Below are 27,691 nucleotides of genomic sequence, written 5' to 3'. Positions count from 1 at the left end.
GATGAATGCGTATCTGATAAAACTGAAACGACAAACTTTGCCAATACTCACACGAGTACACACGAGTAGGGCCATTTGTTCTGTAAAGGAGAGGAAGTGACAGTTTCAAATGACCTACCAGTTAAGACATAAATCTTAACTGGAGGAATAGAAATGTGTCCACTATATGCTGGCTATGTGGACAAAGTGTCCCGAGACGCCCACTGGAGACTGATTTTGAGAAGCGGTGGTCATGGGGAGAGCTGGCAGCTTTGGAGAGGATTCTTGCTTTTTGATCAGCAGCTCCAGCACGCCTAAGGGACGGGCGGAGGGACCTGAAAAACCAGTTGCCTGACATTATTACTTTCAGCGAGAAGCAACGTGGAGCCTCCTCCTCCTCCACACTCTCCTCCCCTTCTTCACATAAACACTGTGATTCACAGAGAAACCACACACACACACTCTCTCTCACACACTCACAGATATCCGTGATTGTTTCTGAACTCTCACGCTCTCTCAGTACATCTGACCTGTATGCTTGTACCTGTGCCGCCACCACTTTAGCTGCATTTGGGATTTATTCTCCCCTCCTGGAGTTGCTCACCTGGCTCTTCGACTCCCTGGTGTCTCCCTCCCCAGGCCTGCTGCGATTCTGGACTATGCCCCCCTCAGTCAGCTGAGGGAGGGGGCTCTTGCACTGCTCAGGCTCCCATCCGGAGAAGGCTTGGGCTGAAATCAAAGAGAAGGTGATCGGGTAGGTCACACTAACCGCTGCGGTTTTCTTGGCAGATAATTTTTTTTGTTTTGATGTAAACTCAAAGAGTAAGAACTCCCTTTCCTGTTGACTGTTTCCTGTTCTGGAGCGGGGGTTCTCTCAGACATAACGAGAACATAGGTGATTCTCAGGTGAGGGGACAAAAAAACAGCTCACATACCAAAGATCTCTCATGTATAGAAATCTGCTTTTAGTGCTAAAGAAGTGGACAAGTTTGAATTGGAATTTAAAAAAAGAGTCATTTTGACCTCTCATTAGTATCAGGCTGCATATCACCTATTGATAAGTGACTGTTTGATGGAGCAGCTGCCCTTATCTTCCCATCAGCTGGCACTATAATTGCAGGTAAATGTGATCGCACGTTGTGTAGTCCTGCTGTACCGATTCACATGATGACGGTTTATTGATTTAAGATTTGTCATCTTCACACATTAAGCTTCTTCTACGTGTTTAATGCCTGTGTAAATCTACCCAGCTAAAACAGATATTCAAGTTTTAATCACGTTGAAACATTGCTCGAAATGTTTCCTGTTATTCAAGTTATTCAATGTGATGTGGTTTGATTTTATTTTGCCTTCTGTGATTTTCTTTGTTTAATTAGAAGATTGTGATCCTATGATTGAAGTATAAAAGAGGTTAAAATGAAATTAAAATGACGTATTCACAAATGAACTCTGTGGCTCAGTAGGCTAACTTCAATTGTATGGACTTTCTTGTGTTGTCACATTTAACTTTGATGAGCATTGTCTTATAATGTGCTTTGTTAATACAGCATTAGCAAGTCACACCGCACTTACCAGCAAAGCAACACTGTGACAGAAAATGAACTTATATAGAAATCTATTACAGACCAATTAGAAACGATGGGATTTTCATCATGGCAATGATGGATTAATTCTATGTCGTGTATCCAGTTAGAAGGAAAAGTGTGTTATACAACGCTAAACTCTATTCTGAGCAGCAGCATCTTAGTCATTTAGGAAAATTATTCATCCTATTATTAGATCGTAATATTTCTGAGGAATCTTGAATGAGTAATCAGCACTTCATCTCAGACAGTTTGTGTAGGTTTGTCTCCTGATAATAATTCTGACTGACAGATTTTAATTAGAAAATGTGTTCCTAATTAGTGTAAATACTCCCAGAGAATGTGTGAATGATGCTTTAACACTCCTTCAAGTGATTGGCTATTTTTTGCAGCTTTCACATTTGTAAACAAGCAAAAACAAAAAAAAAGAGACACTGAGTTCAGCATTCAGTCTGTGCAACTTACAATCCATATTTGGGTATTTCATTGGGCTTAAATGCTTTTTTTTTTAAGTTCACACTTGAGAAATGGCTTGTTAATCCCCTCACACACTTCATTTGTCATGCTTTTCATGGCTGTGTAGAATACTCTTCACGCTAAGGAGCTGTTGTGCAAACTTATCGTAGACTCATTGCTGAAGGATTTATTGCCTCCATCTGAAACCAGTTTAGTGTGATTCTCACTACAAATACCAAATTATCTGAGCTTGTTTGGAATTTGGCTTTCAAATTTATCCACACATGGATCTACATTTTTATCGTCTTTGGGGTCTGTCCAATGACTTAACAAGTGTCCTGCAGTTATCTCCGGCATTCACACCTTTACTTTCATGGTACGATCACTTCAGCTTTACATGAATAACAGCAACTGTTCTCTGTTGCAAATTTCTGTGCTCACTGACTGGGCTCAATAAAAGTCACAGTAAAATCCCTATTTGGTGTGACATCTGAATAACCAAAGATATGAGAGGTTTACATCAGAGATGATCCAGGCGAGCTCTCTGCTGTGACTTTAGGCCACATGTCCGCTTTTCTAAGGAAACAATCGGGGCCATCTATGTCTTGTTAGCTTGCTTCAAAGTGACTGCTCAAATATTGGCTCCGACAGCCGTTTGAAGATTGTACTTTGAATGTACTTGTGAACATGGGTCGTGCGGGAGACTGCGTTGTTTTTAACGTCTGGGTGAGCATCTGCAGAGGTGGAACGAGTCAACAGCTTTGTCTGTTCATTCCCTCATAAAAAAATAATATTAAAAAAAAGGAAACTAAATTGTTCCCGTTCTGCAACGAGTCCACTTTCTGGACAGACCAATAACCGGCTTGTTTACTCAGGGTGGAAGAAAGGATATTGAATTTGCAGTGTTAGTGAATAGCTGCAGTTTGTGGAACAGCAAACAAACTCTTATTACAGAACGGAGAAGATTGACCGACGAGGACACGGATGCTGACGTCAGAATCAGTGGTCTGTTGAGATTTAGTTTCAGATTCCTTTACTTTTAAGAAACCAGAGTAAAAAAAGATGAGAGGGTCTCTTGCTACTTATGTCCTATGTCTTTTAAAAGATTATCCTGCTTGTGTATATTAACTGTAATATAGTTTCCCTGTGGGGGGAAAAACAGATTTTCCACGCTCTGGGGTTTGCAATAAACATAAAACGAGTTAACATGGATAAGTGAATTAAGTATTTAGAGCTCAGCCAATATAGTATATAGATTGGCAATATCACAGCTACTACTGACAAATATGTTGTTCATTGTGTCCCAATGCAGGAACATGATGAAGGAAAACATACTTGGGCTGCTTTAGAAACAGTGTTATCACATATTTTACATCATAGCTGAGCAGGCAGAAATGTATTACTGAAAAGTCAATAAACAATGGCTGCATCATTTTTACTTTTCAGTATTACATCATAAAAATGAAATGCTGAAAACTGACACTTATAAAAACATATAAAGTATATTGACAATGGTGCAACAGATCATAAACTTTATGCATTCGGTTGGATCTTGGGTTTAAATCTGTGAAGTTGAAGTGTTTTTTTCCCTCCATCCTGCAGAATCCTGGCCAAGCCACCGGCCTTTACTGCCACTCGTGTTTGAATTAGCTTGATTGATTTCCCCTTTGTTATCTTGACAATAAAGGATGTATGTTTATGGCTTATGGCATTTCCAATATGTGGCTAACTTGATCAGCTGATTACACTGTTTGGTTTGTACACCAGGAATGTGGTAGCCAGTGACCAAGCTATGAAAGGACCGGTGTTGCTTTAAAATGTTTACTGTAAATAAAAAACGATCCGGGTTCAAGCCAAAAATCCATCTGCTGGCACCTGTTATATGTTATTTAACTAACCCTGAAGAGAGCATATTCTCTAAGATTTACAATCAAAATCAAGCCAGAAAAGAGATATTATACACATAAAAATACACTTGGACAATTAAATGAGGTCATTATCTTTTATCACAAGCGTTCAATCATGGTAAATGGCTTAGGATAACATATCTTTTGCAATTTGTTCTACTCAGGGAAACGGCGCCATGATTCATTTGCCATCAAACTCGAGTTTTGTCTTCTGGGCAGTTCAGCCGAAGTAAAGGAGTGGGTATAGGATGACGATGTCTGCACGTGAATTAGTCAAGGTGTGTTAACATTAGGTGTTTTTCCTTGGCTGAGGGCTCTCCCAACCTCTGCCACATAGCACCCATCCTAAATCTAAACTGCAGCTCCTGTGATGTATTACTTACGTCTGTCAACACACCTATTCCGTGAGAGGCGTCACACCCACTGGCTACTGAATCACAAGCATGTGCAGTTATGTAAAGAGATGCCTCTGTACCATGAAAACGCCAAGTAAAGAGGGTGGTTATGGAGTGAAACGTTTAGTTTAAAATTACAGTACAGCTATTGGGGAGCTGTCCCAGGGTGTAACCTATGACAGCTGCTTTGGGCTCCAGTCTCAAAACAGCCTTTGACTGGATAAGGAGTTACGAAAATGGACAGATTATGTTTCAACTGTACAAAAGATGACATTAAATCTCCATCCTGGGACAATAAATGTGATCTATCTTTGCTTAATCTGATCACCTCTTTTTGATAAAAGCTGGTACACATCCTGCTGCTCTGGTGAAGCCATTTTTTTCGACAGCACATTTTTGATTGCCTCTGCAGACAAGGCAGCTTTGTAGCACAACAAATACCCGTAGCTCTACATTTGAACCTTAAAGAAAGAGCTTGTTCTTTCTCTCATGGTAACTTATTCTATAATCACCAAAGACTCAGCTATGATAAAGGCACTTTTAACAAATTTATTTAATTAGTACACCTAGCTTCTTCCCATTTAAGCCAGTTAACCATATTAATTTTTTTTTTTTTCCAGTAAATGAATCCAGACCTGTTATTCCGTCACGTTCTGTTAATTTGCTGTAAACAACTAATGGCAAAGAACTAATGAAGACATAATAAAGGATTAGAAGCTAAAAATACAGCACAAGTACTTTAAAGAAAAGAACTGTAATTGTGTTATTTGCCACCATCTGGAAAATGTACACTATTCTTTTTACACAGTGGGCCAATAAATGAACAAATACAGTAATAATACTTCAAAGGAAGATATAGTTTAAAACTAACCATTGAAAATACAGTACTGTAAAGAAAAATACTATAGCTATCAATAAGGTACTTTTTAAACACACACATTCATTTGAACTTTTTGCCTATAGGAACAAAAATGACTCAACTGGTTACATAACCACGTCATCCCCATAGTGTATTCCCTACTGTTTCCAAAGCAATGGTGTAACTGACCTTACACATCAGACGATTAGTTAGCCACTTATCAGAAGCTGTCAACACAGCAAACAGCTGACATGATGTATGCCATTATTAATCTCTTTGCCTAATAGTATGTCAACACCTGGAGAGTCATTTATGCAATATTTGCCCGGTGGATAAGACGTAAAGTACACACACACACGTATCGAGTACAAGTTTCGTTACTCTATTCTCAGAGTGTGACTACAGTTCTGATTTTACTGCAGTGAAAACAATAAAATCACAGTTTAAGCCCTGACCAATTTTTGGTATTTGTGACTTTAAGTGTCTGTGCATTCGTGTCCTTGAGGTTTCGCATACACTATATGGTCTGTAAAAAGACCTTGTGCAATGCTTCCAGGATGTGCACAGTGGCTTGTAGGTGAAATGTAAACTCGAGCATGATGTTTAAGACTGAGCACAAAAGACTGCACTTATCCATACACTTCATGGGGGAAACAATAATCTAAAATCTCATAATCTCTGTAAAGTAGGTAAAAGAATGAATCAGAAATGACATGTCCAGTGTATACGCAGTGCTGGGGTGATATTTTCCATACTTTACTGTGACTATAATTGATATGATATGTGTCAGGATGTCTGCGTGGGATGATCTTCTGTGTGCCAAGATTTTCAGCTTTTTATAGCTGATGCAAATTTTTATCCGCTTGTGCCACCTGCTCTGATTGTGCCGCTGTGCTGGCAAACACGCTCCTGTTAAAGAAATCAAAATAGTTCTGTGATTTCAGCCTGGTAATTTTAAGATTAGTTAATGAGTGGTGGAAGTGATTAGGTCAAAAAATGTCAACTCATTATAAGATACAAAACCACACACACACACACACACACACACACACACACACACACACACACACACACATCTATCTATCTATCTATCTATCTTTTATCCATATTATTTCCATATTTCTTGAAGATACGTAAAAATTTATGACATTGAACTTCTGTTCACACACACACACACACAACAACAACAACAACAATCTTTATTTATAGAGCACATTTAAAAGCCTTGGGCATACCAAAGTGCTTTACATAAAACAATAAATGCTATCGTAATGTCGGCACATTAAATCTTCCACTTAATCACCGCCTCATTGAGTCACGCTTGGATGACTCACTGAGCTCACTGTGTATCCTTTGGTTTACGTTGCACTGCGTGAAAAGAGGATGAGGAAGTCCAGTGATGACGCCAGCGTGCTACAAGTGGAAACAAAAGTAGAAGTGATATTTAGAGGATGTCTTTATGGAAATCTATATGGAAATCCATTTTATGGAAGTTAAAAAGTTTGTTCGTGTCAAGTTTGCTTTGGTTGCGAGATGGTGTCGCTGTCCTTATCAGTGTCAGGGGAGAGATCAGTGACAGGGACAGCCCTGACCTACAGCTGTGATCTGATTGTTTCCTGGAGTTTCTGGGATCCTCCCACTTGACAGAGGATCTCTTCGTGACATGCTTGCAAAAAAGTAGATTAGATTGCGATCACAGTGTTCTGAGTACAATAACGAAATCACACAGGAGCCCTGATTGTCGACTTGCAGTAAAATAATATCTGAGGGTGACTCTAGGAGTCATGGCTGAGAGATCGCTAATCTATACCTTTTCATTTCTAGAACCTCGTTTGTAGGAATAAACGAATTAAATTTTAGCATCAGGAACTTCATTTTGATAAAACAGTTTGCACATAGTGGGGGTTTGACCATTACATAAGCATTTATTTTGGTAATTACCAATACTGTTACTTTAGCCAATATTTGGCATTGTGTGGTGAGCTAATAAGTTTGTTAAGCACTGTAACTTGAAGACTTTAGTAAGCACTATTATACTTATATGTTGTAAAAGAGAATGTGTTTTTTCAGTTAAAAATTTATTCATGTTTATTTTGAATCTGACTACGGGAACTTTGAGTTTTGAAAACGTTAGGAATGGGGCAGGATTACCACCACGTTTAACAGCTGAAACTAGAAAAGCAAATGCTGTGCTTGGAACGTAAAATGTTTCCCCATTCTTGCTTTATCTAAAATGTTACCTGCTTATAAGTACAGAGCCTCCATTGTGGTAATTTTGATTTATTATATGCCAAGTGTTTATGTAAGCTGACAGGTCTAGATTGCAGACAGTTCATCTTAGCGCCGCGCTCTTTTACCACAATGCCATGCTGCTTTATGTATGCGGAAAATGTGAAAAATGGATTTGTCCTGCTGAAATAAGAAAAGAAGTGTCATCTATCTGATTGGCAGGTTATGTTGCTCTTAAAAGTAGATCTCATTTAGCATTACTGGTGTCTTCACAGATGTTGACTAATGTCACCTTATCACCATGAAAGCATCCGGCTTCTGTAACAGTCCTTGTTCTCTTTAGTGCCAAGGATGTGATTCCTCACACCACAACATAGTTTTCCACCTCACTTCAGTCCATTTTAAGTGAGGTCTAAGTCATTAAAGATAACCCTAACCCAACATTTTGGAGAAGGGAAAGACTGATTTTTATGGAAATACTGAAAATGGATTTTGATGTGTGTCAGTTGGGAAGATTATTTTCTTTGTTCCCTGATTGATGAGAGAAGGGAATGATGAAAAAATAGTTGAATATACTAAAAAAGCTAACGGGAAAAATTGAAAAATTGAAGGGAAAGGTCAAAGTCAGGGAATGGGATAATTAATCATTATCCCCTAATTAATATAACTGAGGATAGGAAAGGAAAAGGGAGCGAAGGAGGACAAAATTTAGTAAAAGGGAATTAATAGGAAGTAAGGGAAGATTTGATTTTTGGAAATGGAGGAAAAGACACAAGAAGAGGAGGGGAAGGTTAGGCTTCAGGAAATGAAGGAAATGAAGAAGGGGTAATGCTGAGGTTAGTCCAGTGGAAGGAGGAAGAAGAGATGAAAAGGTGGGATTTAGGGTTTAAGAAAAAAGAAAACAACATAAAAGGGAACTTTTTTAAAAAGGAGTGGAAAGAGGATAAAGGGAAAGGGGGGAGGGAAGGTTGATATGAATGAACAGGATCATTTATAGAATATAGTTAGGAGGAAAGGAAGGAGAGGGCGCAGAGGTTTGGGATTTTGGTTGAAGTCATCTCTAATGATGACTTAGGCCTCAGAGGATTAGTGCAGTGTCACCTGAGATACCACAATCCTGGCCATTCTCTGCTGGTTTTTGTCCTTGTTTCTCTGGATGTTCTGAATCTTGTAATTATATTATCTACTGAAGATGATGATTTGCACTTTTGCGTTGGTAAACATTCCTAAAATGTGAAATGGCGGACCGCTGCCCACATTTGCTCCCCTTGTGCTTAAAAACGTCAAAATGTTACAAAATGTGATAACGTAAGGAGGTGTTTATGCAAAGGAGGTGCAGGGTATATGAAATAAATAAATGTTAAGTACCCCAAAATGAGAACTGTAGGGCAGGAATACAGGAACGCAGTACTGGGTCATATTTGTGCTCTGTTTTTTCAGCTTTGTTCTGACTGCCTGATGAATATACATCCCTGAAACAACAAAGGCTCTGGCAGACATGACAAAGCCTGGCATTACCAGCCAGTCAATCAGAAGCATGAGAACCCAACAATCACATCCTGTCAGTCAGTTTAATATCATTTGTTTGTGTGAGAAATCTCGTCAGAGACGAGTTATGTGGCTGGCAACATATTTTCTGCTTTGACTGCTTCTGTAGACTGCGTCGTGAAATACATCAAAGATTTTAAAAACGGAAAAAAAGGTGTGTATTTTGCTGTCTTATCTTCCCCTTACCCCCAGATCTGGTTCTGCCAGAGGTTTCATCCAGTTATAAGGGAGTTTTTCTTTCCCAGTTTCGCCAGGTGCTTACTCATAGCCTTCAATAGGGGACGGCTGTTGTGAATATATATAAATAAAACTGAACAGAAAAGCTTTATGATTGCTAGAATCTTCTGGTACCACAAATCTTGCTATTCACTCGTACTTTTTATTGTACTGTTCTGGTGAGGTTTGCCATTCTTGTGGATGCCATAAAACATTCAGTCATTACCAACTTTCCCTCCACTGAGCGATCCATCTGCTATTTTTATTCCCCATCTGTTCTTCTACATTCCTCTTATTTTCTAGATGTGTTATAAATCTATTGCAGAAACGGTTTAAACCTTATAATATTTCTCTCGAATGAATGTAGTGCTGTTTCAGTCTGTGGCTGACGTGATACTTTTTGTTCTTGGCAGGTTATTCCTGAAGATGCAAGCTTCAACCGTCTCACCAGTGACCAACACTACCGTAACTTCGAACACAACCGCTATCACCAAGTCCAAAGAACAAATACTCATTCAAAGTAAGAACATCATCTGTGTGTGAGCTCCAAACTGCAGCGTCGTCTTGAACCAGACATCAGTGAAACACATCCTTGTCAGCAAGGTTTGGTTTTTTTGTAGACACCATGATAGTGCTTTGAGTTAGATAAGAAATAATCAGAAGAGCCAGTCCTCAGAAATAAAAACCCACTGCGTCATAAAGTCTAATCTGCACATTTCTTATGGGCTTGGCAGACAAGTATTTGGTAGAAAATATTTACCGTCGTCTGTTTACCTTTTAGTGATATGGTTGCTAGGTCACAAGTCATTATTTCTGGAGGACACACAAAATAAGTTGGACCATCACAAGAAGGCGGAATGTGTATAAGACGGCGTAGCTCATAAACTGGTGGTGGTCAGAGGGTCCGGTGGCGCCTGTGTCCGGCAGCCTCGCCTCTGTCAGTGTGCCCCAGGGCAGCTGTGGCTACAATGTAGCTTGCTATCGCCAGTGTGTGAATGTGTGTGTGAATGGGTGAATGACTGAATGTAGTGTAAAGCGCTTTGGGGTCCTATGGACTAGAAAAGCGCTATACAAATGCAGGCCATTTACCATTTGCCATAAACCAACTGTCAGAGAGTTCATTGCTCATCTTTCCTTTCTTCTGTGTCTCTCAGGTTCTGGCGCTATGATTGCTGTCATTGTCATTGGCATTATTATCATTCTCGCCATTTTACTCATCATCCTGAAGACGTACAACAGGTGAGACGACATTCCTCGGACACAAGGCGATTCCTGCATACCGAATGTTTCAAGCTGTAAAGCAATGTTGCTATTTCTGTTCACTTCGTGGAAGACTAGAGAGCTGCTTCAGCTTTTCATCTTGCTTTTTTTTTTATCACATTCCGTTTGAGAGATACCATAATACCATCTTCTGTATCAGATTCTTATTTATTCTCTGCCTGTGGTTCCCTGACATTTTGACGAGGGACTTTTTCCCTATAAAGTGGCACAACCTGACGTACAGGTCACATCTATCTATATATCTGATTTGCAACCGGTAGCTAGAACCACACAGGGGCATTCCCTTCTTAGATTGTTTAACTTCAATAAAGACACATGAGAGGGACTTATGACCCTTTGACAATCTAATATATGTAATGTAAATGAGATTTTTATTTTATTCATATAGCTACTACAGTAAAAAGACAAAAGCCAAGTAAAAAACTGCTATTATTATGGAATTATTACAGGAATCACAAATTTAAAAGAAAAATCTATAAATTTGTCTTCCCAATGTCTTTGTTTGTTTTTTGTTCAGGCGGACACGTGAATCCAGACTCCTGGGAACCAGTAGAAGTTCAAAACCTCGTCCGAAGATGTCCCAATCTACAGTTCAAAGCAACTTTCCGCTGACGCCCGTGGGAATCAGCTCTGTGTCAGGGAGCATCACCAACTCAAACCCAGCCTCAGAGAGCAGCTTCCGGCTGCCCAGAGCAGAGCTCACCAGTGCGGAGGGGAATCAAGTTGAGCAGTTCAGCACCAACAGCGGGTCCACCGTGGTCACCATACATGAAAATCCATCAATAGAAAACACATAGCACCAAGACTGCGGTTTAGTCTCAAAACAGGCACTGACTGATGTGTTGTTACATATTGTGCTGACTGAATGCTGTGGAAACTCAATCTGTGACCTTGTCACTGTTAAATCTCCAACAACTGGGCCACTGGTAGAGACTACAAGGATATCATGAGGTCTTTTGGGTGTACAATTCAAAGATGATCAAAGCAGCACTGGAAAGAGACACAAGGGAAATGAAGGATCTGAATGTGGAAATTTCCTTTTGAAGAACTTTGGCTAAACTCAGTGTTCAGAGAATAGTCATTGCTGTTTGTGCTCTTTGCTGATGTTGCATTACTGCTAATGAAGTAATGAAGTAATGTGTAGTGTGGACAGCTATGGGCTTATGGCTGGATAATGCTGGTCCGGCGATGCAAATTTATGTTTTCAAGAGGTTTTTGAGTAAACGTAGAATTCATCTAATTGAAGGCATGGAAAATGATAACTCTTTTTGTAGTTGTGTAATGGACACCCTTTATGACTGAGAAAATGTGTTAATGTTCCAGATTTATTTTGAGCTCTATTAACTTTACATCATTCTGTACTTGTGAGCAGTCACACATTCACAAAAATCTCAAAAATATCATTACGTCCTTCTTTCTTTCTTTCTTTCTTTCTTTCTTTCTTTCTTTGTTACCACGCAGAATGAAGAGACCTATGTGAAACAGCTTGTCAGCCTTGCTTCCTGATGTGAATAATTTTTAATTTGACATTAAAGTATTTTGCACTTTATTCTCTTTGGTCCATGTATTTGTATTGTTTGTAGATGTTCACTAAATGAAATGAAGTGAAAATAAAAACTAATATTTGTAGTAGTGGATTGTCTGTTTATTACAATGAAGTAATTAGCACAGAGAATAATAATAGTAGTAGTAGTACAAATAATATTTGGAAGCGGAAGAGTGAGTCCCTGCGCCCTCTGCTGGTAGTCTCTGGAAAAGTAATGACTGGAAAGCCTCAAAGCTGCGTTCAAGAGGGCAAGAACTGTTCGCAAACTCCAACGACCAGAAGCTGCAAATGAGAGAAACAGTCCTCACCAATTTATTTTTGCACATTTCTTGGACAAGTTTAAGGATTTGCACTTTAAATTCTTGCACTATGAATTTATTCGTTTGAATAATGTTCGCTAACAACTGAAAACAATCTTGAACGCGACTTATAGCGACTGTTGACAACCAGGACGATGGTGACCGTAGGTGAGTTGGCCATAATCTATTGTTTCCCTTAAAAATCATATTAGTTGTCAAGAATTTGAAGATTTCGTCTGTATTTTCATTTAAATGTATATTTGCAAGTTTCCACCTCCTCACCAGAATTAACAACGCAAAGCTAAGCCAGGAGTAGTTAGCATCTTACTACCTATGCTAAGGAAGTAAGCTCGTTTTAATGTGTTGCAGTCGAGCTGCTGAGTCTCCTGTTGGTGTCAGTGCTGTGGGGCTGCACCAACCCTTTCCTAAAGAGAGGCACCGAGGGGATAGAAAATGTGACAAAAACCAGCAAAGTGGCACAGCTGCTGGCGGAGCTCAGGTTTCTCTTTCTTAACATCAAGGTAGGTTTTGAGACAGCAGATTCGCGCATTTTAAGGTAGACTGTATGTTACTGTAACTGGCTCAGTTGCTCCCTCTCCCTTGTGTTGCTCTACAGTACCTGGTCCCATTTCTGTTAAACCAGAGTGGTTCAGTGGTCTACTATTACACACTTTCAACCACAGGTGAGACCTAGCACAAGTGTAGCCTGAAACACTAATGAGAACTTACCAATAGAGGTGTGCGGATCGGGCCAAATATTGAGTGTATCGATACCAGCGGTGGTATTGTATCCGATCGATATTTTGTTTCTGTGTTAAATAAAGTGTTTTGGGGTTTTGGGGTTTTTTGGAAATATATCTCAAACATGCGCTATGAAGAATGGCTGAACCTTTTTGTGTTGACTATCTGTCTGTTTATTTATAGCCTACAGCATAATTAAACAACAGAAGTTGACCCAAAGTGCTTTAGAGCCAGGTACATTTACATTCCAGGTCTCCAAAAAAAAAAAAAAAAAAACTGTTTCTGAATGCATGAAAACCTTATAAGTGTTTAAGTTATAAGTGTTATTATTTTGAAAAGTAGTCAAAATCACAGTAAATCACAAAGTTTTAATGGTCATTAAAATGTGTTCAAAATTTCAAATGATGATTCATTCCATGAATCATGACACACTGATATACCTATATAAGCTATATGTATAGGCTAAAAGTATCGGTATTGGTTTAGTATCAGTATTACTGGCCCTATATTTACTTTATATCAGATCATACCAGAATTTCCTGTATCAAATGCCAATAAGCCACCGTAGATTAGTTTTTCACATGGCTTACTGGATAAATGTTAAATGTAATTTCTTTTAAACACTACAAGCAGAAAATCATCATACTTAATGGAACATGTTTGAGAAATTACTTTTATTGCTTTACTTGACACAGACTGTCACTGTATGCCTTCTTTGTAGACTAGAAATTCATTTTTTTTTAAAAACCTTTCTTCTCATCCAGAGTTATCATTTGCTGTTCCTGTAGCCAACTCCCTCACCCTCCTTTGCACTCTGCTAACTGGCAAGTTTCTGGGGGAAGAGATTGGAGGCAAACGTAAGTCACTCATGTGATAACACTACATTTGTTTGCTTTTTTTAAAATAATGAGGCCAGTCACACATGTCATGTGTGTCATGTCATGTCACACATGGCATGTGTGTCTGACAGCTAAAGCGTGACTTGATCCTAACCCTTGCAACACCACAGCTACAACAGAATCGCTGCAAAAGAAAAGAATAGAGGTGTTTCAATGACCCAGTCAAAGTCCAGACGTCAACCTGAAATGCTGTGCTTAAACAAATCCCCGCTAACCTCAATGAACTGAAGCAACATTGTAAAGGTGATTGGGCCAGAATGATGTGACAGATTGAGTCATACAGAAAATGATTACTTCAAGTTATTGCTGTTAAAAATTGTTCTGCAAGCTATTGAATAATGAGTTGTACTTAATTTTTTACACACTTCGTCTGTATTTTGGTTTAGTTTTTGTTTAATTAATAATGACACAGTTTAATATGTTGTTGTTCATCTGAAGTTGTGCTAAGACATGCTAACTGAACTGAAAGAGGGTGACATTTCTTTGTACCATGACCGTACCTAATTAATAAATACATTTTTTTTAACTTTAACTATCTTGATATCCTTGCCCACACATCTGTCTGCAGAGGCTGTCGTAGGAATGTTCCTCACCATGGCTGGCATCACTCTGTGTATTATAAGCTCCATTGATGATATTGACAGAGATACTGGGAATCAGAATTTGACCCAACCCGTGTACTGAAGGAGATCAGGATTTAAGCCAATTCCTCTGCGCCTTCAAATAAATCCTTCGCCGTAAATGGAAAGACGGGCAATGAAGCTGGAGCAGGACTGAAGAAGACGATTTAGATTCAGAGAGCAGCTCCTGAGAGCGGCGATGCTGATGGGAGAATTGTGTCTAAACAAACTCAAGCTTCAAAAGGCCTGTCCAGAAAACTCTCACACCATGTTGAGGGGGGGAAGCGGGTTCATGGAGAGTTCACCACAGAGCTTGACTCGATTTATGACGCTCGCATAGAAAAGCGGTGGTTGTTAACTTTTACTTTTAAATGCTCCGCAGCTGACTGGCATCTGCATAGATCCTGCAGAGACCACATATAAATAAGCCCGGGGTAGATGTCAGCTTCTGGTTTAATGGGGACAGTTTGTGGTGGCTGCCTTTAGCCTGCTGTAGAGTAAGAGCAAGGGCAGGAGGGGACAATGTTGTTGTATAGCTTGAGGATAAAATTTTCATCTTTCGCCTTTCCTTTTACTGTTTACTCGTAATATACTGCTTTTATTTTCCAAACTACTTTTGAAAGAAAAAGACTTTAACTGTGTAAAGAGTTCAGAAATTGGTCACATGTACAGTAATATATATGTTTATTGTCACATTTAATTGATACAAGACACTGTACAGATGACTGTTAATATTGTGCTCTGTTCCTGTGTTGTTGCTGATATTTAATCAATAAATTCTTGGCAACACTACTGTTCCCCAACACTCATTTAGTAGTCACTCATTTTTCAGTATAGGTTTAAGATTTACCCTAAAAAATGTTTTTTTTTTTCTGTACGCATAGTGAATATATTGCAGCATTGAACATCTACACAGTATCAACATAAGAATCATGCCTGTAAAACTGAATGGACAATGTCATAAACGGGTGTACGATACAATAAACTTCAATCAGTTTTAGTTGAAGCTTGTAGAGCTTCTGATAGTGTATCCACCTGTTGTAGTGTTTGTTCTGCTTGCACTTCTCACGCTTACATTTTCTACAATAAAACAAACATACATTAATGTTGTTATTTGGCTCATTATCACAGTTAAAGTACTACTAATTTAATCAAACATTCATGCGATGTGAAACTGTTAGGATGCCGTGACCTCCTGATGATGGTGGTTTTGTTCTGTTGCAACCGACGGCGCATCCTGCAGGATCTCCTGTCACAGCAACGACACTAAATCAGTGTAAAGGCAAAAGCTATCAGCAAGACGAGTTTAATGCCTTGGTTATATTGATGCCAGTAAAAACGCGATGGTGTTATAGGGTGTGAAGTTGGTAAACTTGCCTTTTCTTTTCTGTGCTCTGCGTGGCTGCTAGACAACGAAGGCCTCGACTTTGAAGACGTCTGCTTCAGCTCCTTTTGAAATGAAAGTCACAAAGATTTTGCCTCCACGTGCTGAAGTTCTGTATTTGTTCAATTGATTAATTAGCTACTCGTGGGTGTGAGTGTGTACCAGTATTTCAGCTTTGGACTCCTGCTCCTCTTCAGATAGTAATGCCTTTTAACGGCACAAGAACAAAAATGGGTAACCCTTTTAATGTGAACACGTGAATTACGATTAAATGTAAACAACCCACCCACACGAACCGTACCTGCTTTCCACTGTACTTGTGTGGGTGCTCCTCGTCGTCGTGCTGCTCACCCTTGATAATTTGTGCTTGTCTCTTGAGAGAAATAAATAGTGTTTTTTTTTAATGCTTTTGTTCAAAATGTGCAGCATGCATGTACTGTCCTTGTGACAGTGAATTAATAATTACTCCACATGCATGCAGGACAACTATTATTCAGTGGTATTTTTGGTTTTGCTTGTACAGGAGTGAGTGATGAGTGTTATTTCTCATATCTAACAAAACATGTTAGATATGGCATAAAAAATGCCTACCATCTGTTTGTTCTGCAGAGGATCCGCTGGGTTAGTTAATTCCTCCTCCTCCACTATTTCTGCAGCTCTCTTTGGAAAGGAAATATGATTAAAATTTAGATTTAATCTCACTTCTATAATATTAAGGGCAGACAAACGCGCCCACCTCAGTCATATTTTAGCATTTAATTATCTTCTATTCAATTATGAGTCTGAAATGACGCAGAGGTGCCTGAAGCTAACCTGATCAACAGGAAGCTCTGTAGCTGTATTTTCATCCTCCTGCACCTCCTCTGCCCCTCGTACCTCTTCTCTCCTTTTCTGTGCTGAACTTTTAAATACACTGGGCTGGCCTGTCATGGGTAGATATCAAAAGTTTTTTACCACCAAAAAGTGGAGATACTCCTTAAGACTGATTGGATTTCATGAAATCCTCACCAGATCCATTGCTGAGCGGTGGTCTCGTTTGCATTCGATTCTTCCGGATCTTGACCGGCCTGGCAAAAAACGTAGAGGTCTCATCTGCTCCCTCTCTCCTGCTCCTTTGCTGGGAAGCTTGTGGGGCTGCAGCTTCATCTCCTGTTGACTTCACCCTCCGACCGTCTGACTGAAATTCATGGGTCACATTGAATATGTTACATAACAAACACTAAATTATATAAATACTCATAATATAGCATCATATAGTGTGAATATAAGTCAGTGGAGACTTGTTTGTTTGTTTTACCTCTGGGGAGTCAAGGAGAGCTGAGTCACTGCATTGGTCTTCAGGCCCACTTCCTGCTTTCCTGTTCTAATGGGGAAAAAAACAGAAGTTGTTCATAGCCTGTTAATGTTTTCTTCTGACAGCTGCCAATCAGACCTGACATTTAGGCTGGAAAATAACGATCCTAAAACTGTATTTTAAGACATGAAAATAAAGCAAGTAACTGAATGCAGAGAGAGAGGAGGAGGATTACCTCAGCTCTCCTTAACATCCTTCTCTTCCCAGGGTAATAGCTACAAAATGAAGAAACATAGTTATTAAAAAATGGGAGAGAGGAATGTGTGGGATATTGTTCTCTTCTTGTTTCCAGTCGTCTGATTATTATTCATGTGTTAGCACAGACTGACTGTTTTGTTTTTTACAAAGGAACTTCCATGATTGTACCTCTCTGTAGTTTTGGAGATTAATAGCTCCACATATGGGAGTTTCTTGAACCTCTCAGTTCCCACGGCAACATAGCAGCGGCCAGTCTCCAGCTCCCCAGCTGAGGACACGGCCACTCCTTCTAGAGAACACAACCTGAAAAACGTACAGGGGTTCGATATTTACTTTATTAGATCTTTCTGTTTGTATTTCACAGAGCTATTGGGAATGTTTTTGACCTTCTGTGTAATGGTGTCACTGACCTGCGCACCGCACCGGTCCTTAGGCTGACCTTCTCTGTGATTAGACTCAAGATCTGATCCAGGTCCTGCTGCATGCTCCGAGGAATGATGAATCGGAACGGTGGACACAGGAGGTCTCCATTTCGAAAAACGCTGAACATAACAAGAAACATCTTAATTCTTGTATGCAGATATGTGATGAAAGAGTTAAGAACTGGTAATTGTTACTACTGGTCTAAGCTGGTTGTGAAAAGATAGTTTCCCAGTGGTTTCCTTAAATGAAAGATTAGGAACAATTATTTAGCAATCAAGGAATAATGAATGATAGTTTAATTAGCCACAGCAACGATATTAAATCTTCCTACAGTTGCATTACTTTAATGTGAAATTGATTTTGGTATAAGTCTGGGAAACGTGGATATTTGTTTTCAGGGCAAAGATTAGGGTGTTGTTGATTTTTTCAAACTCCCCAAAAGTGTTGCTAAAGGAAACATCAGGGGAAGCCGGTAGTAGCAGTTTATTCTCTGGAGATCTTAAGGACAAAATTTCCTCTCATCCAGTAGGTGCAGAGATAATTTAATCCAAAATGAAAGCAATGGTACTGCCAGCAAACTGTATGTAAAAAATAAATAAATACATTTCTGATACTATGTATATATGCCTCCGATAAGCAGTTCTTCCAACTCACTGTATAATGCAAGGCACAGGTATATACTTCCTCCATTTAGCTGACACATTCGGCCTCTGGATTGCTTTGACCTAGAGGGGACCAACATAAAATCAGATGCTTGCCACTGCAGAACATCAAATGCTGTCAATTTTTCATCAAGTTTCAAAATTCCCTTAACAGATTTACATCATTCCTGTCCTGCACATAAATACCACTGCATGCATATCGCCAAGAAAATCATTATCCGAAAAGTGTATTCAGCTCATATCAGCTCAAGTGCTGCAGCCATGGAAACTGACGTCACTCCAAGACTCCTCGGATGGTGCATTTAGACACGCCGTGTCTTATCTGAGGGCCCTCACCCATGTCGTCGCATAGTAATGAAATCTGGAGCCAATATCCATGTCTGCCTCTAGCTGAGCTAAATCAGTGGGCTCTGATAATCTCCTCGTTATTGTTTTTTTTTTCCTTCTTTAAAGTGGCAGACGTTTAATTATTTACAATGTGTCTGAATCCAGAAGGAGGGCTCAGAATTTGAGTATTAGGCCTGCCTGAACATGTACACAGCCCTGATTACACTGGGTGGAAGCATAAAAACTTCAAACACAAACACTCAACATACGGGCACACTTCTTGTGTATCTCCACAGCAACCACAATACAGACATGTAAGACTTTAAAGCCAAAGGCCCCACCTAAAAAACAAACAAACACTTATCCAAAATAGCATCTATGCACGCTTATTCTATACTCATGTATGTTTTTTGTTCATAAAAGTAAGACTAATAGATCGCTCTACATCAGAAACACTAAGAGGTCAGTCCTGCCAGCAGGTCAGAATATAAAACAAGTACTTGTCGTGAGTGGCTCTAAAGTGTGTGTGGCTTTGAAATCAATTTAGTGTGAATGCTAAGGGAGCTTCATTATGCCTAATCCTAGCATCCTCGTCACTGTGCACTGCCTGCCTTTCATTTTACTGAAAAGGTTGAGTTCAGCCGAAGAGAAAGGATAATTTTCTTGATGAAATCGTTTGACGTTGCAATATCCCGCTGAAATTAATGAAGCTGTCACATGAGAGTACCCTGCAAGTTCTGAGTGACTGAGTGTCTGATGGACAGTGCAGTCATTAGCCCATTATATCCGCTAATCTACCTAACAGCCTGTGACTTCAATAGGAGGATAACAGGGGACATGCACGGCTAATACTTGCTCATAAGAATGGGTCGTCACTTTTAAAGGCGAATAAGGTTGCGTCAATAAACAAAAAATCCTGCACTCTTTTTAAATTTGACTTGGAAGGAGTTGAAATGATCAGCTTGATATGACTGTAGCCTGGTGGTGCATTCCTCTTGGTTAGGCTAGGATTAATCAGTTACAGATTCCTTAAAAGGACTGAAATGAAATGAAAGCCTACCTGGGTTTCCTCACGAGCAGTGGGTTGCTTTTTTGTTCTCACGTTCAGGTAACTGTGCATAAAGACAAGGGATATAACGAAGAAAACCCTAACACAGTACTTGATCTGTTTTCCAGACATCAAGTATAAATAACTTCATTTTGTTGTACTCACTCGAGTTTCTTGAATCTCTCAAAGCCAGCAGCAACATACTGGGCTCCTGTCCGTAGATCCTGCAGGTCTGTGACTCGGTGGCCCTGCCTGGGGGTGTACAGAGTCCTGACGGCAAGAGGGGCACCGATGCTCTGGGTCACTTCATTCAGAAAGGCCTCCATGGTGACCACCTGTCGCTGGTTGACCACAAACCTGCGTCCACTGTAGAAGGGGTCTCCATTCCTATACACCACCACACTCTTCACTGGAGGCAGCAGAGATGCAGCTGCAGAGCTGGCAGCCATCTCTGAGTGCATATATGCATGCATGTATTCTCATTCATTGCACCTAATAATTGCATTTACTGAACCTTTTCACACACACACACACACACACACACACACTACATTCTTTGGGTTCACACATTTCCAAAAGTCACACATTAACACAAACAAATGATCCAGCTACCACTCCAAAGTGCCAAACAATGCTCTGTCACTCACATGCTCGGTGAAGAATTAAGAGGGAAAACTGCAGAAAAGCCAAAGGTGAAGATCAGTCTCTGCTGTTGTTGTGGTAGTGGTCTGTCTGGGCTCCCCCTCACCACGTTCTGCTCCTCTCTATCCCCTTCACATTCAAACACTCTCACACGGACACTACTCCACTGATGGCGGTGAGTATTTCCTGGTTGCCATAGCAGCGTGGCCAGCAATGACTGGCTTTGTGGGCCAAACCATCGGCAGAAACCACAACAAAAGAGACAGGCAAGAGGAGGGGAGAACGGGTGGGTCTCCTGCGCTGTAAGCTGAATCAATAAGATAACCTCTACAGGCAGGTTAAAAAAAGAAGAAAAAAAAAAGGCCAAATCCATCAAGCATAGAAGTGAGAGCAAGTGAAACAGCCAGGTGATTCTTTTTCGTAAATATTAAATATCCAAGCACAACAGAAGATCTCTCAAGGGAGTAACGAGGAAAAGTTCAGCTTTAACTTATAAATATTTTTCTTTCCCTGGGTTCTCTATAAGGACTTAAATACCAGAGGACAACAGGTGTTTAATAGGAGATTGCTGTGAACATTTGAAGGATAATTTCCTAATGAAATGAGTGATAGTGATAGCTCAGAAATATGAGCTCCTGGGAAGCATGCTCACCTGGACTTTAGTGAACAAAACTTCTCCATGCACAATTGTAAACCATCTAAAACTGGCACAGTTAATGCTCCAAGTGAAGCCCAAGCGGTAGACAGCACAACAAAGAAAACGTTGTAGTAAAATAGCATTTATTTTATTTATATACATGAAAATACACAATATACAGGTTTATTAACTTGTGCCAAACACGAAAAAGGTACTCAGTGCAGCAGGTTCCTGCGTACATGAAGGCATCACTCCCACATGTTTAAGTCCAGTTCATGGTAACGATGCCGTCAGGACACGCTAAGTTTATCCTTCAGCGACAAGTACTGTAGGAAAAAAGAAAGAAAACAGTCACTAAAAGTAACATGTTCTTCTGCATGTCTGGATGAGTGCATTCTCAGTGCATGACAACACATCTATAAAAAGTGTTGCTCCACATCTTGGCAAATTTACACACTCTGGTGCTGAAGGGCGCCTCACGGAAGCAACGAAATGTGTTAAAGATAAATTAAAGGATTTAAATCAGCTCTCAGTGTGAGGGTAAAGGGTACCGACAGCTAAACATGCTTCTACCTGATTTACACGCTTAATACATGGGAGAAAATGGGCCGAACCATCCAGCGTGCATGTTTGTAGCTGGGGGGTTTGGACTGTCCGTAATAAGTCACTGTTGACACTTACTGCAAAATTAACATTTGTTATCTGATTGTTGGATGTAGGCTCTAGAACGAAGGCTGCTTCTCAGACCTGCTGGATGAACTTATTTTGGGAACCAGTAAATAAATTCCACTATGGAGCAGAAGCAATTTTATTACAGCGGGAGACTGTCACTGCTGAATAAACGTAGGGAAGCACTACATCTCTCTCTTTCTTCGCCTTACCTTTTTCCTGCTGTCAATTGCCTGCTGAAGCCAGAGCAGCTCCATGGTCAGGGTGCTTCTATGGAAACGCAGGGCCTCTGGGGTACGGGGCACCTCCTGAGTCAAGCAGTACCGATGAGAACCTGATGGAGGGATGGCGAATTCGAAACGGCTCAAAAGGTTTCACCAAATTCAGTTTTGGATTAACACATTTGAGGCTAGACAAACTGTGTAATTAATGCAGGTGAACACTGATTGCATTCTACTTTTTAAGCTTCTGTGATTCTATTTTTAGAGGCAAAAGCTACATTAGGCTTCTCTTTTATTCACAACGGGTCACCACAGCAGGTAACTACACATGTTTCATTTGGCAGAAGGAATCCCAAAGAGATTTGTTAATCCTTTTGGGAGTTACCAGCCCTTATAACTAAATTAAGGACTGTGTGAATGCATCTTCTTTGAATCTTGAAAATTGTGACTGTAAATTTCTTAAAGACTGAACAAGAGGCAATATTTTTTAAAACACCTTCTACACACGCACACAACATGGCTCCACTTTGTGTGAAACTTTAATATACCTTTATGAGACTGAGTATAGTTCATATCTAACTCAACACTGCTCCAGACAGATGACGACCCTGCTGTGCTCTCCACCACACCGCTTTGTCTTTGGCCCTCTCCTTCCCCTCTAATAGAGCTGCTGCTGGGTAAACAGGTCTGTGAATCATCTCTCTCTGCTTCTGTCTTCTCTAGCAGGGCACAGTGATGATCTCTGTTCTCTGGTGAGAGTGCAGGGATCTGGGGAGTAGCACTGACATCTGTCTCTGGATTTAGAGGCTTAGTGGCAGGGCTGCTGGGTGGTGGACGTAGGCTGCCCTGAAAAAGCAAAAAGCAAATGCATGAGAACATTTTGTATGTGGGGTATTAAACGTCACCCTTATTCGCATAAATGCCACTTACCGTGTCTATGAACTGGGGAATAGAGATCAGCGTGTCCGTCCACTTTAAATGCGTCAGGCGCCCGTCAATCTCCTTCACGATGTCTTCAAAGTCTTCGCGTGCTTTGCAGACTTCTTTCCTTACCAGATATCCACGCGAGCATGCCTGTGGCGAGGAAAGGAGTAATTGTAGTCTCACTATCATATGAATGCTAACTATAGCAGACGTTAGCACCTGTTTTCCTGAGAAAGCAAGAGTGGCTAGGAAGCTAAACGTAGCACAGAAAAGACACCCTGAAAAATTACTCTGCGTATAAACATGTATCATCGACAGCAGATAAATTACCTGCAAATTTACGATTGTTTTCTCCCATTTGCTTCTCTCCATTGCTATGGTAACATGACTATGCCGCTACGGAGAGCGGGAGCGTAACTCAAAGCTTTTATTTACTTCCTGTGCCAAATCTAAAAAATAAAAGGTTGCCCTTGTAAGATATAACAACATATTTACATATTTTCAGATTAACCTTTCATATATGGTCATAAGTGTAATTTTGTACAGTTTACAAATATATGAACCATAAATAGTTGTGTAAAATAATTTTTCTCAACGTGAAGTGATTTATTTTGGAAAACGTCGGCGGAAATGACCGGGTGTTTGTGTTCTAGACGGTCTTCTTGCAATGTTGCTGCTCTTCACATGGCGTTTTCCCCTTAAGGTTTTTCGCCGCCGGTAATGAAAATGAGTGGCGGTTCAAACCAGAAGACTTTATTTCAGACTTGGGGTGTCTCCGTCTCCCAAAACAAAGTTGTTAACCCGATAAAAGATGGCAAAAATGCTGCTGGGCGCCCCAGAACAACTCCAGGCAACAGTCCCCAGGTAGCTACAGCTCACCTTCCTTCTTATCCCCTCTGGTCTGAAAATGGTCACGGGTCAGCATATACATTAGCGAACCCAGTGGGGACTGAGGACCCCACGCCTGCGTATGAAGATGAAGACGATGATCTGATGGTGGTCGCCGTGTATGAAGCTGAAAGAAGCCTCCAGCTTGATAATGCTAAATGTTTCCAGCATGACAACCCTGCCAGAACAGAAGAGCCCACGTTTTCTCTAACCCCCTCAGGTGGGCAGACATATCCTGACTTCCCTGGCTTTGACAGTTCCTCAGCTAAGGTATGGATCTACCCGACCAACTATCCTATCAGGGAGTACCAGCTGAAGATATCAGAGGCTGCCCTCTTTCAGAACACTCTGGTATGTCTTCCCACTGGTCTGGGAAAGACCTTTATAGCTTCTGTGGTTATGTACAATTTCTATCGCTGGTATCCATCAGGCAAGATTGTTTTCATGGCTCCCACCAAGCCTCTAGTGGCCCAACAGATTGAGGCCTGTTATAAAGTGATGGGGATCCCACAAGCACACATGGCTGAGCTGACAGGTAAAAAAAAGAAAATCACATAAAATCTGATGCACAACACCCATCTTCCCCCTTTTCAAATTCTGCACCTACCGCTTCATAGGTAGCACAGCAGCAAAGCAGAGACAAGAGGTTTGGAGATCCAAGCGGGTCTTCTTCCTCACGCCTCAGGTCATGGTTAATGATCTGTCCAGAGACACCTGCCCGGCCCAGCAGGTAAAGTGCGTGGTGATCGATGAAGCACACAAAGCGCTGGGCAACCATGCTTACTGCCAGGTACACACACTTTGGAGAAATAATCAAAGCTTGACATCATGAAGTTGTATAAGTGTGAACTAAAGAACTAAATCTTAATGGTTAGTTTTGGGTTTTTTGCAGTAAAAGTTATGTAAACTGTCCAGATTTAGTGGAGATGATGTCTAATGCTTGGTCTTCTTCATTAGGTCATCAAACTGCTCGGCAGCCAGACTTTGCAGTTCCGCATACTGGCTCTTAGCGCCACCCCAGGAGGAGATACAAAGGTGAGAAAGATGCACTTTTTTTTTCTGCGCTGTGACCTAAAAGTGAGTAGACTTTAATCTGCAATCCGCCTCACTTCATCCTTCCAGTCGGTGCAATCTGTGATCTCCAATTTGCTCATCTCCCATATTGAGCTACGTTCAGAAGACAGTCCTGACATCCGGGCTCACTCCCACCAGCGCAATGTGGAGAAAGTTGTGGTTCCTCTGGGTGAGGCCCTTTCAGCTTACCAGACACGCTACCTGCAGGTAGGGGCAGCAAATGATTTGTCATGTTTTTCGTCTCTGTTCTGATCAGGACATTGTTTATACTTTTTAAAAATGTAATTCTACAAGGAATAAAATATGTCAGTTCTTTTATTTTGTGCAGAACACATAGGCTGCTTATTGTTTCCACAACCAACATGCACTGACCAGGGGTACATTAAAAAAAAATCTGCCAAATATTATGTATGGTTGTTTTCTGCTGTCAAAACATGGAGTGCATTCATGGATTTTAGGCAGGGTGTGTTATGTGGTTATGTGTCTGGCATGAGGACATACTGTTGGATTGTTTGGGTTGGTGGGTTGTTGCACAGATGGGGTTTATTCTGGTATGTCCCAAGGATGTTTGGATGCTAGGTTCAATACCTTAGGCTCTTTATTGTGTTTTTCAAGCTGTTTTGGAGCAGCTTTTACGGAGTGGCAGATACAGTATCTTCCAGAGGAAGGCGGTTGCTGTTTCTGTGTGATGTGATAGGTAAATAATGAAGTGTCAGTGGTGCGTTTCTGTATGCACAGTGTTTGAAAGAATCCAGTCCATGACTTTATTATATATTTTTTGGAAGTTAGTTTTATACAAACTCTTTCTTTGCTTTTTGTCTGCCTGTGCTTGCTTTCATTATTCTGTAGAGCAGCTAAGAGTTTTTCCTTTGGTGCTTTACTGCCACCTTGTGGTAAGTTTTGGCTTCCTTCTGTTATTAAAAAAACAGAACTCCTCAACTGTAAAAACTTTTTCAGCTTCACCTCTTTCTCCTTCCTGTGAGGTTCTTTCTGGGTCAGTTCATATTAAATTGATTGATTTGTCCTGAAAGCCACATCCTGTTACACTCAGTGGTCTAGCTTTTAGTGCTGGTAGACTGATCGGCTCTCTCCTCATCATGTTTGTGTCTTCTGCACTTTAAGTGTGCAGCTCCACTTCATTTGTTTCAGCTGGCTGGTTAACAGGAATGTGACACCTGCATTTGAAATTTTAGACCCGCTGTATTTTTTTTCTTTACTGTGTTGCACTTTCTTCCTTTTTAGTCTTTTCCTTCTAATTCTCTCTTTATTGTTATCAGGGCAGAGTTCTTTTTTCTTTTTTTTCTTTTTTCTTTTAGTTTTTTTTCTTTCTCTTCATATTACTCTATGATTGGAGGATGTTGGTAACCTGCTGAAATCCATTTTCCACTGCCAAAACATTGGGTTATTTTGTATTCATTACTGCAGTCATGCAAGCACAATTTAGTAACTGTTAAACAAATCAGAAAAATGAAGCAGTCATGCATACAGGTGCTTTTTCTGTTTTTTCGTCCAGCTTTTGGCTCAGACATTAGAAAGGCCAGTGCTTGCCCATATATCGACTTGAGTCGCATTTCTCTTGCGGTTCGATTAAGTGCGGATTTAATGACGGCACATCTAAAGGCTACTGAGCTCAGAAGATATTTGGCTTAAAGCTTACACCTTTTATGGTTGTTGTTATGGGAGCTGTAGGTATGCATTAAAGAACAATTTGCCCAACAAGATTGAATTAACCTAAATGAGGTTATATTTATGACTAAAACTATCTATTACAGTATTATTACTCAGTCTCATCTGCAAGCTAAAAACTCTTTAAGCCTTCATGCAATTCCAGTCAGCTGGCTTTATTTCTTTTAGGTGTTACACAGAGTGCTGTATTGTCCCACGAGCAGCACTATGATAGACTACTGTATACTGCCTGTGTCCTTATTTTTGGATTGTGTAATTACTTTGCTCCAGTAACTCAACACTATCTTTCTGAACTATGCCATTCATACAATCCCAACAGAGCACTTAGATCGTCCAATCACAGGCTCCTAGCACAACCTAGGACTCGAATGAAGTCGAGAGGTGACCGGGCCTTTGCATCCGTGGCACCTAGACTCTGGAATAACCTCCCTGTTCATATTCGTACTGCCGAGTCTATCCAGTCTTTTAAATCACGTCTTAAAACTTATTTTTTTACTTCGGCTTTTGATTCTGTCTAGTTGGCTGGTCTAGCTTGTTGTGTTGTTACCTATTGTTTGTTGTCCTCTTTCATTGTTTGTTTTAACTGTCTCATGCTTTTACTGACTGTGAAGCACTATGGTCAACACTGTTGTTTTAATATGTGCTATATAAATAAATTTTGATTTGATTTGATGTTTTGAAATGGACTATGTCCTACATTTCAGATCTAGGCAGGGTGTGACACCTTTTATTTAATACACTTGGCACCACAAAAAAGAGAGAATAGTCCCCTGGAGGTAAAATAAAAGTATAATGGGTCCTGGAAGCTATTTGCTTTGCAGCCTTAGGTTTTTCTTGGCACACCAACAGATAACACAATCTATTCCTCATGTTTTGTCTCTGCTGGCTCCTTTTTTTTTTTATTGAAATAATCAAACCTCTCATTTGTTGTATTTGTAATTCATAATGCGCGCGTGTGTGGTGTGGTTAATTGGTAGCATATGAAGTGATCTGACT

General features: G+C 40.3%; 5 protein-coding genes across 6 annotated transcripts in view; 3 read left to right on the top strand and 2 right to left on the bottom strand.

Moving 5' to 3' along the window:
• The first annotated feature begins 434 nt into the window (after nucleotides 1-434).
• Nucleotides 435-12,085, top strand: ncmap (non-compact myelin associated protein). 2 transcript variants are annotated; one of them, XM_082517311.1, is made up of 4 exons: nucleotides 435-733; nucleotides 9,586-9,692; nucleotides 10,327-10,411; nucleotides 10,971-12,085. In XM_082517311.1, the coding sequence occupies exons 2-4, from the start codon at nucleotides 9,599-9,601 to the stop codon at nucleotides 11,248-11,250; spliced, it is 459 nt and encodes a 152-aa protein (XP_082373437.1). In that variant the 5' UTR covers nucleotides 435-733; nucleotides 9,586-9,598; the 3' UTR covers nucleotides 11,251-12,085. The 2 variants fall into 2 exon arrangements, with proteins under 2 accessions (XP_082373437.1, XP_082373438.1); XM_082517312.1 differs by lacking the exon at nucleotides 435-733 and adding an exon at nucleotides 760-1,099.
• Nucleotides 12,086-12,195: 110 nt separating this feature from the next.
• tmem234 (transmembrane protein 234) lies at nucleotides 12,196-15,367 on the top strand. The gene is made up of 5 exons (XM_082515135.1): nucleotides 12,196-12,466; nucleotides 12,668-12,819; nucleotides 12,915-12,981; nucleotides 13,804-13,896; nucleotides 14,507-15,367. Exons 1-5 carry the CDS (start codon nucleotides 12,454-12,456, stop codon nucleotides 14,620-14,622), a joined length of 441 nt encoding a protein of 146 aa, XP_082371261.1. The 5' UTR covers nucleotides 12,196-12,453; the 3' UTR covers nucleotides 14,623-15,367.
• Nucleotides 15,368-15,493: 126 nt separating this feature from the next.
• On the bottom strand, nucleotides 15,494-20,403 carry dcdc2b (doublecortin domain containing 2B; the record flags this gene model as incomplete). The annotated part of the gene is made up of 14 exons (XM_082515134.1): nucleotides 15,494-15,807; nucleotides 15,936-16,007; nucleotides 16,105-16,149; nucleotides 16,244-16,315; nucleotides 16,534-16,602; nucleotides 16,756-16,865; nucleotides 16,951-17,119; nucleotides 17,240-17,305; nucleotides 17,472-17,511; nucleotides 17,663-17,797; nucleotides 17,905-18,036; nucleotides 18,572-18,642; nucleotides 19,967-20,018; nucleotides 20,120-20,403. The coding sequence occupies 14 exons, from the start codon at nucleotides 20,401-20,403 to the stop codon at nucleotides 15,736-15,738; spliced, it is 1,389 nt and encodes a 462-aa protein (XP_082371260.1). The 3' UTR covers nucleotides 15,494-15,735.
• Nucleotides 20,404-21,373: 970 nt separating this feature from the next.
• On the bottom strand, nucleotides 21,374-23,482 carry iqcc (IQ motif containing C). Its single transcript, XM_082515106.1, has 5 exons — nucleotides 23,378-23,482; nucleotides 23,054-23,197; nucleotides 22,672-22,969; nucleotides 22,115-22,236; nucleotides 21,374-21,559 (listed from the first exon to the last, which is right to left on the bottom strand). Exons 1-5 carry the CDS (start codon nucleotides 23,417-23,419, stop codon nucleotides 21,524-21,526), a joined length of 642 nt encoding a protein of 213 aa, XP_082371232.1. The 5' UTR covers nucleotides 23,420-23,482; the 3' UTR covers nucleotides 21,374-21,523.
• Nucleotides 23,483-23,678: 196 nt separating this feature from the next.
• The window catches only part of fancm (FA complementation group M), a 45,438-nt gene continuing 41,425 nt past the window's right edge, over nucleotides 23,679-27,691 (top strand). The window contains exons 1-4 of the mRNA XM_082516373.1: nucleotides 23,679-24,470; nucleotides 24,553-24,725; nucleotides 24,893-24,970; nucleotides 25,058-25,216. Of these exons, the coding sequence (XP_082372499.1) occupies nucleotides 23,768-24,470; nucleotides 24,553-24,725; nucleotides 24,893-24,970; nucleotides 25,058-25,216 (1,113 nt within the window). The 5' untranslated portion in view covers nucleotides 23,679-23,767. The remainder of the gene's footprint in view (nucleotides 24,471-24,552; nucleotides 24,726-24,892; nucleotides 24,971-25,057; nucleotides 25,217-27,691) is intronic.

Source organism: Aulonocara stuartgranti, assembly GCF_965226115.1.
Source record: "Aulonocara stuartgranti genome assembly, chromosome: 19".
NCBI classification, from domain to species: domain Eukaryota; kingdom Metazoa; phylum Chordata; class Actinopteri; order Cichliformes; family Cichlidae; genus Aulonocara; species Aulonocara stuartgranti.
Note: the sequence above shows the minus strand (reverse complement) of the source record. Positions and strands in the feature narration are given on the sequence as shown.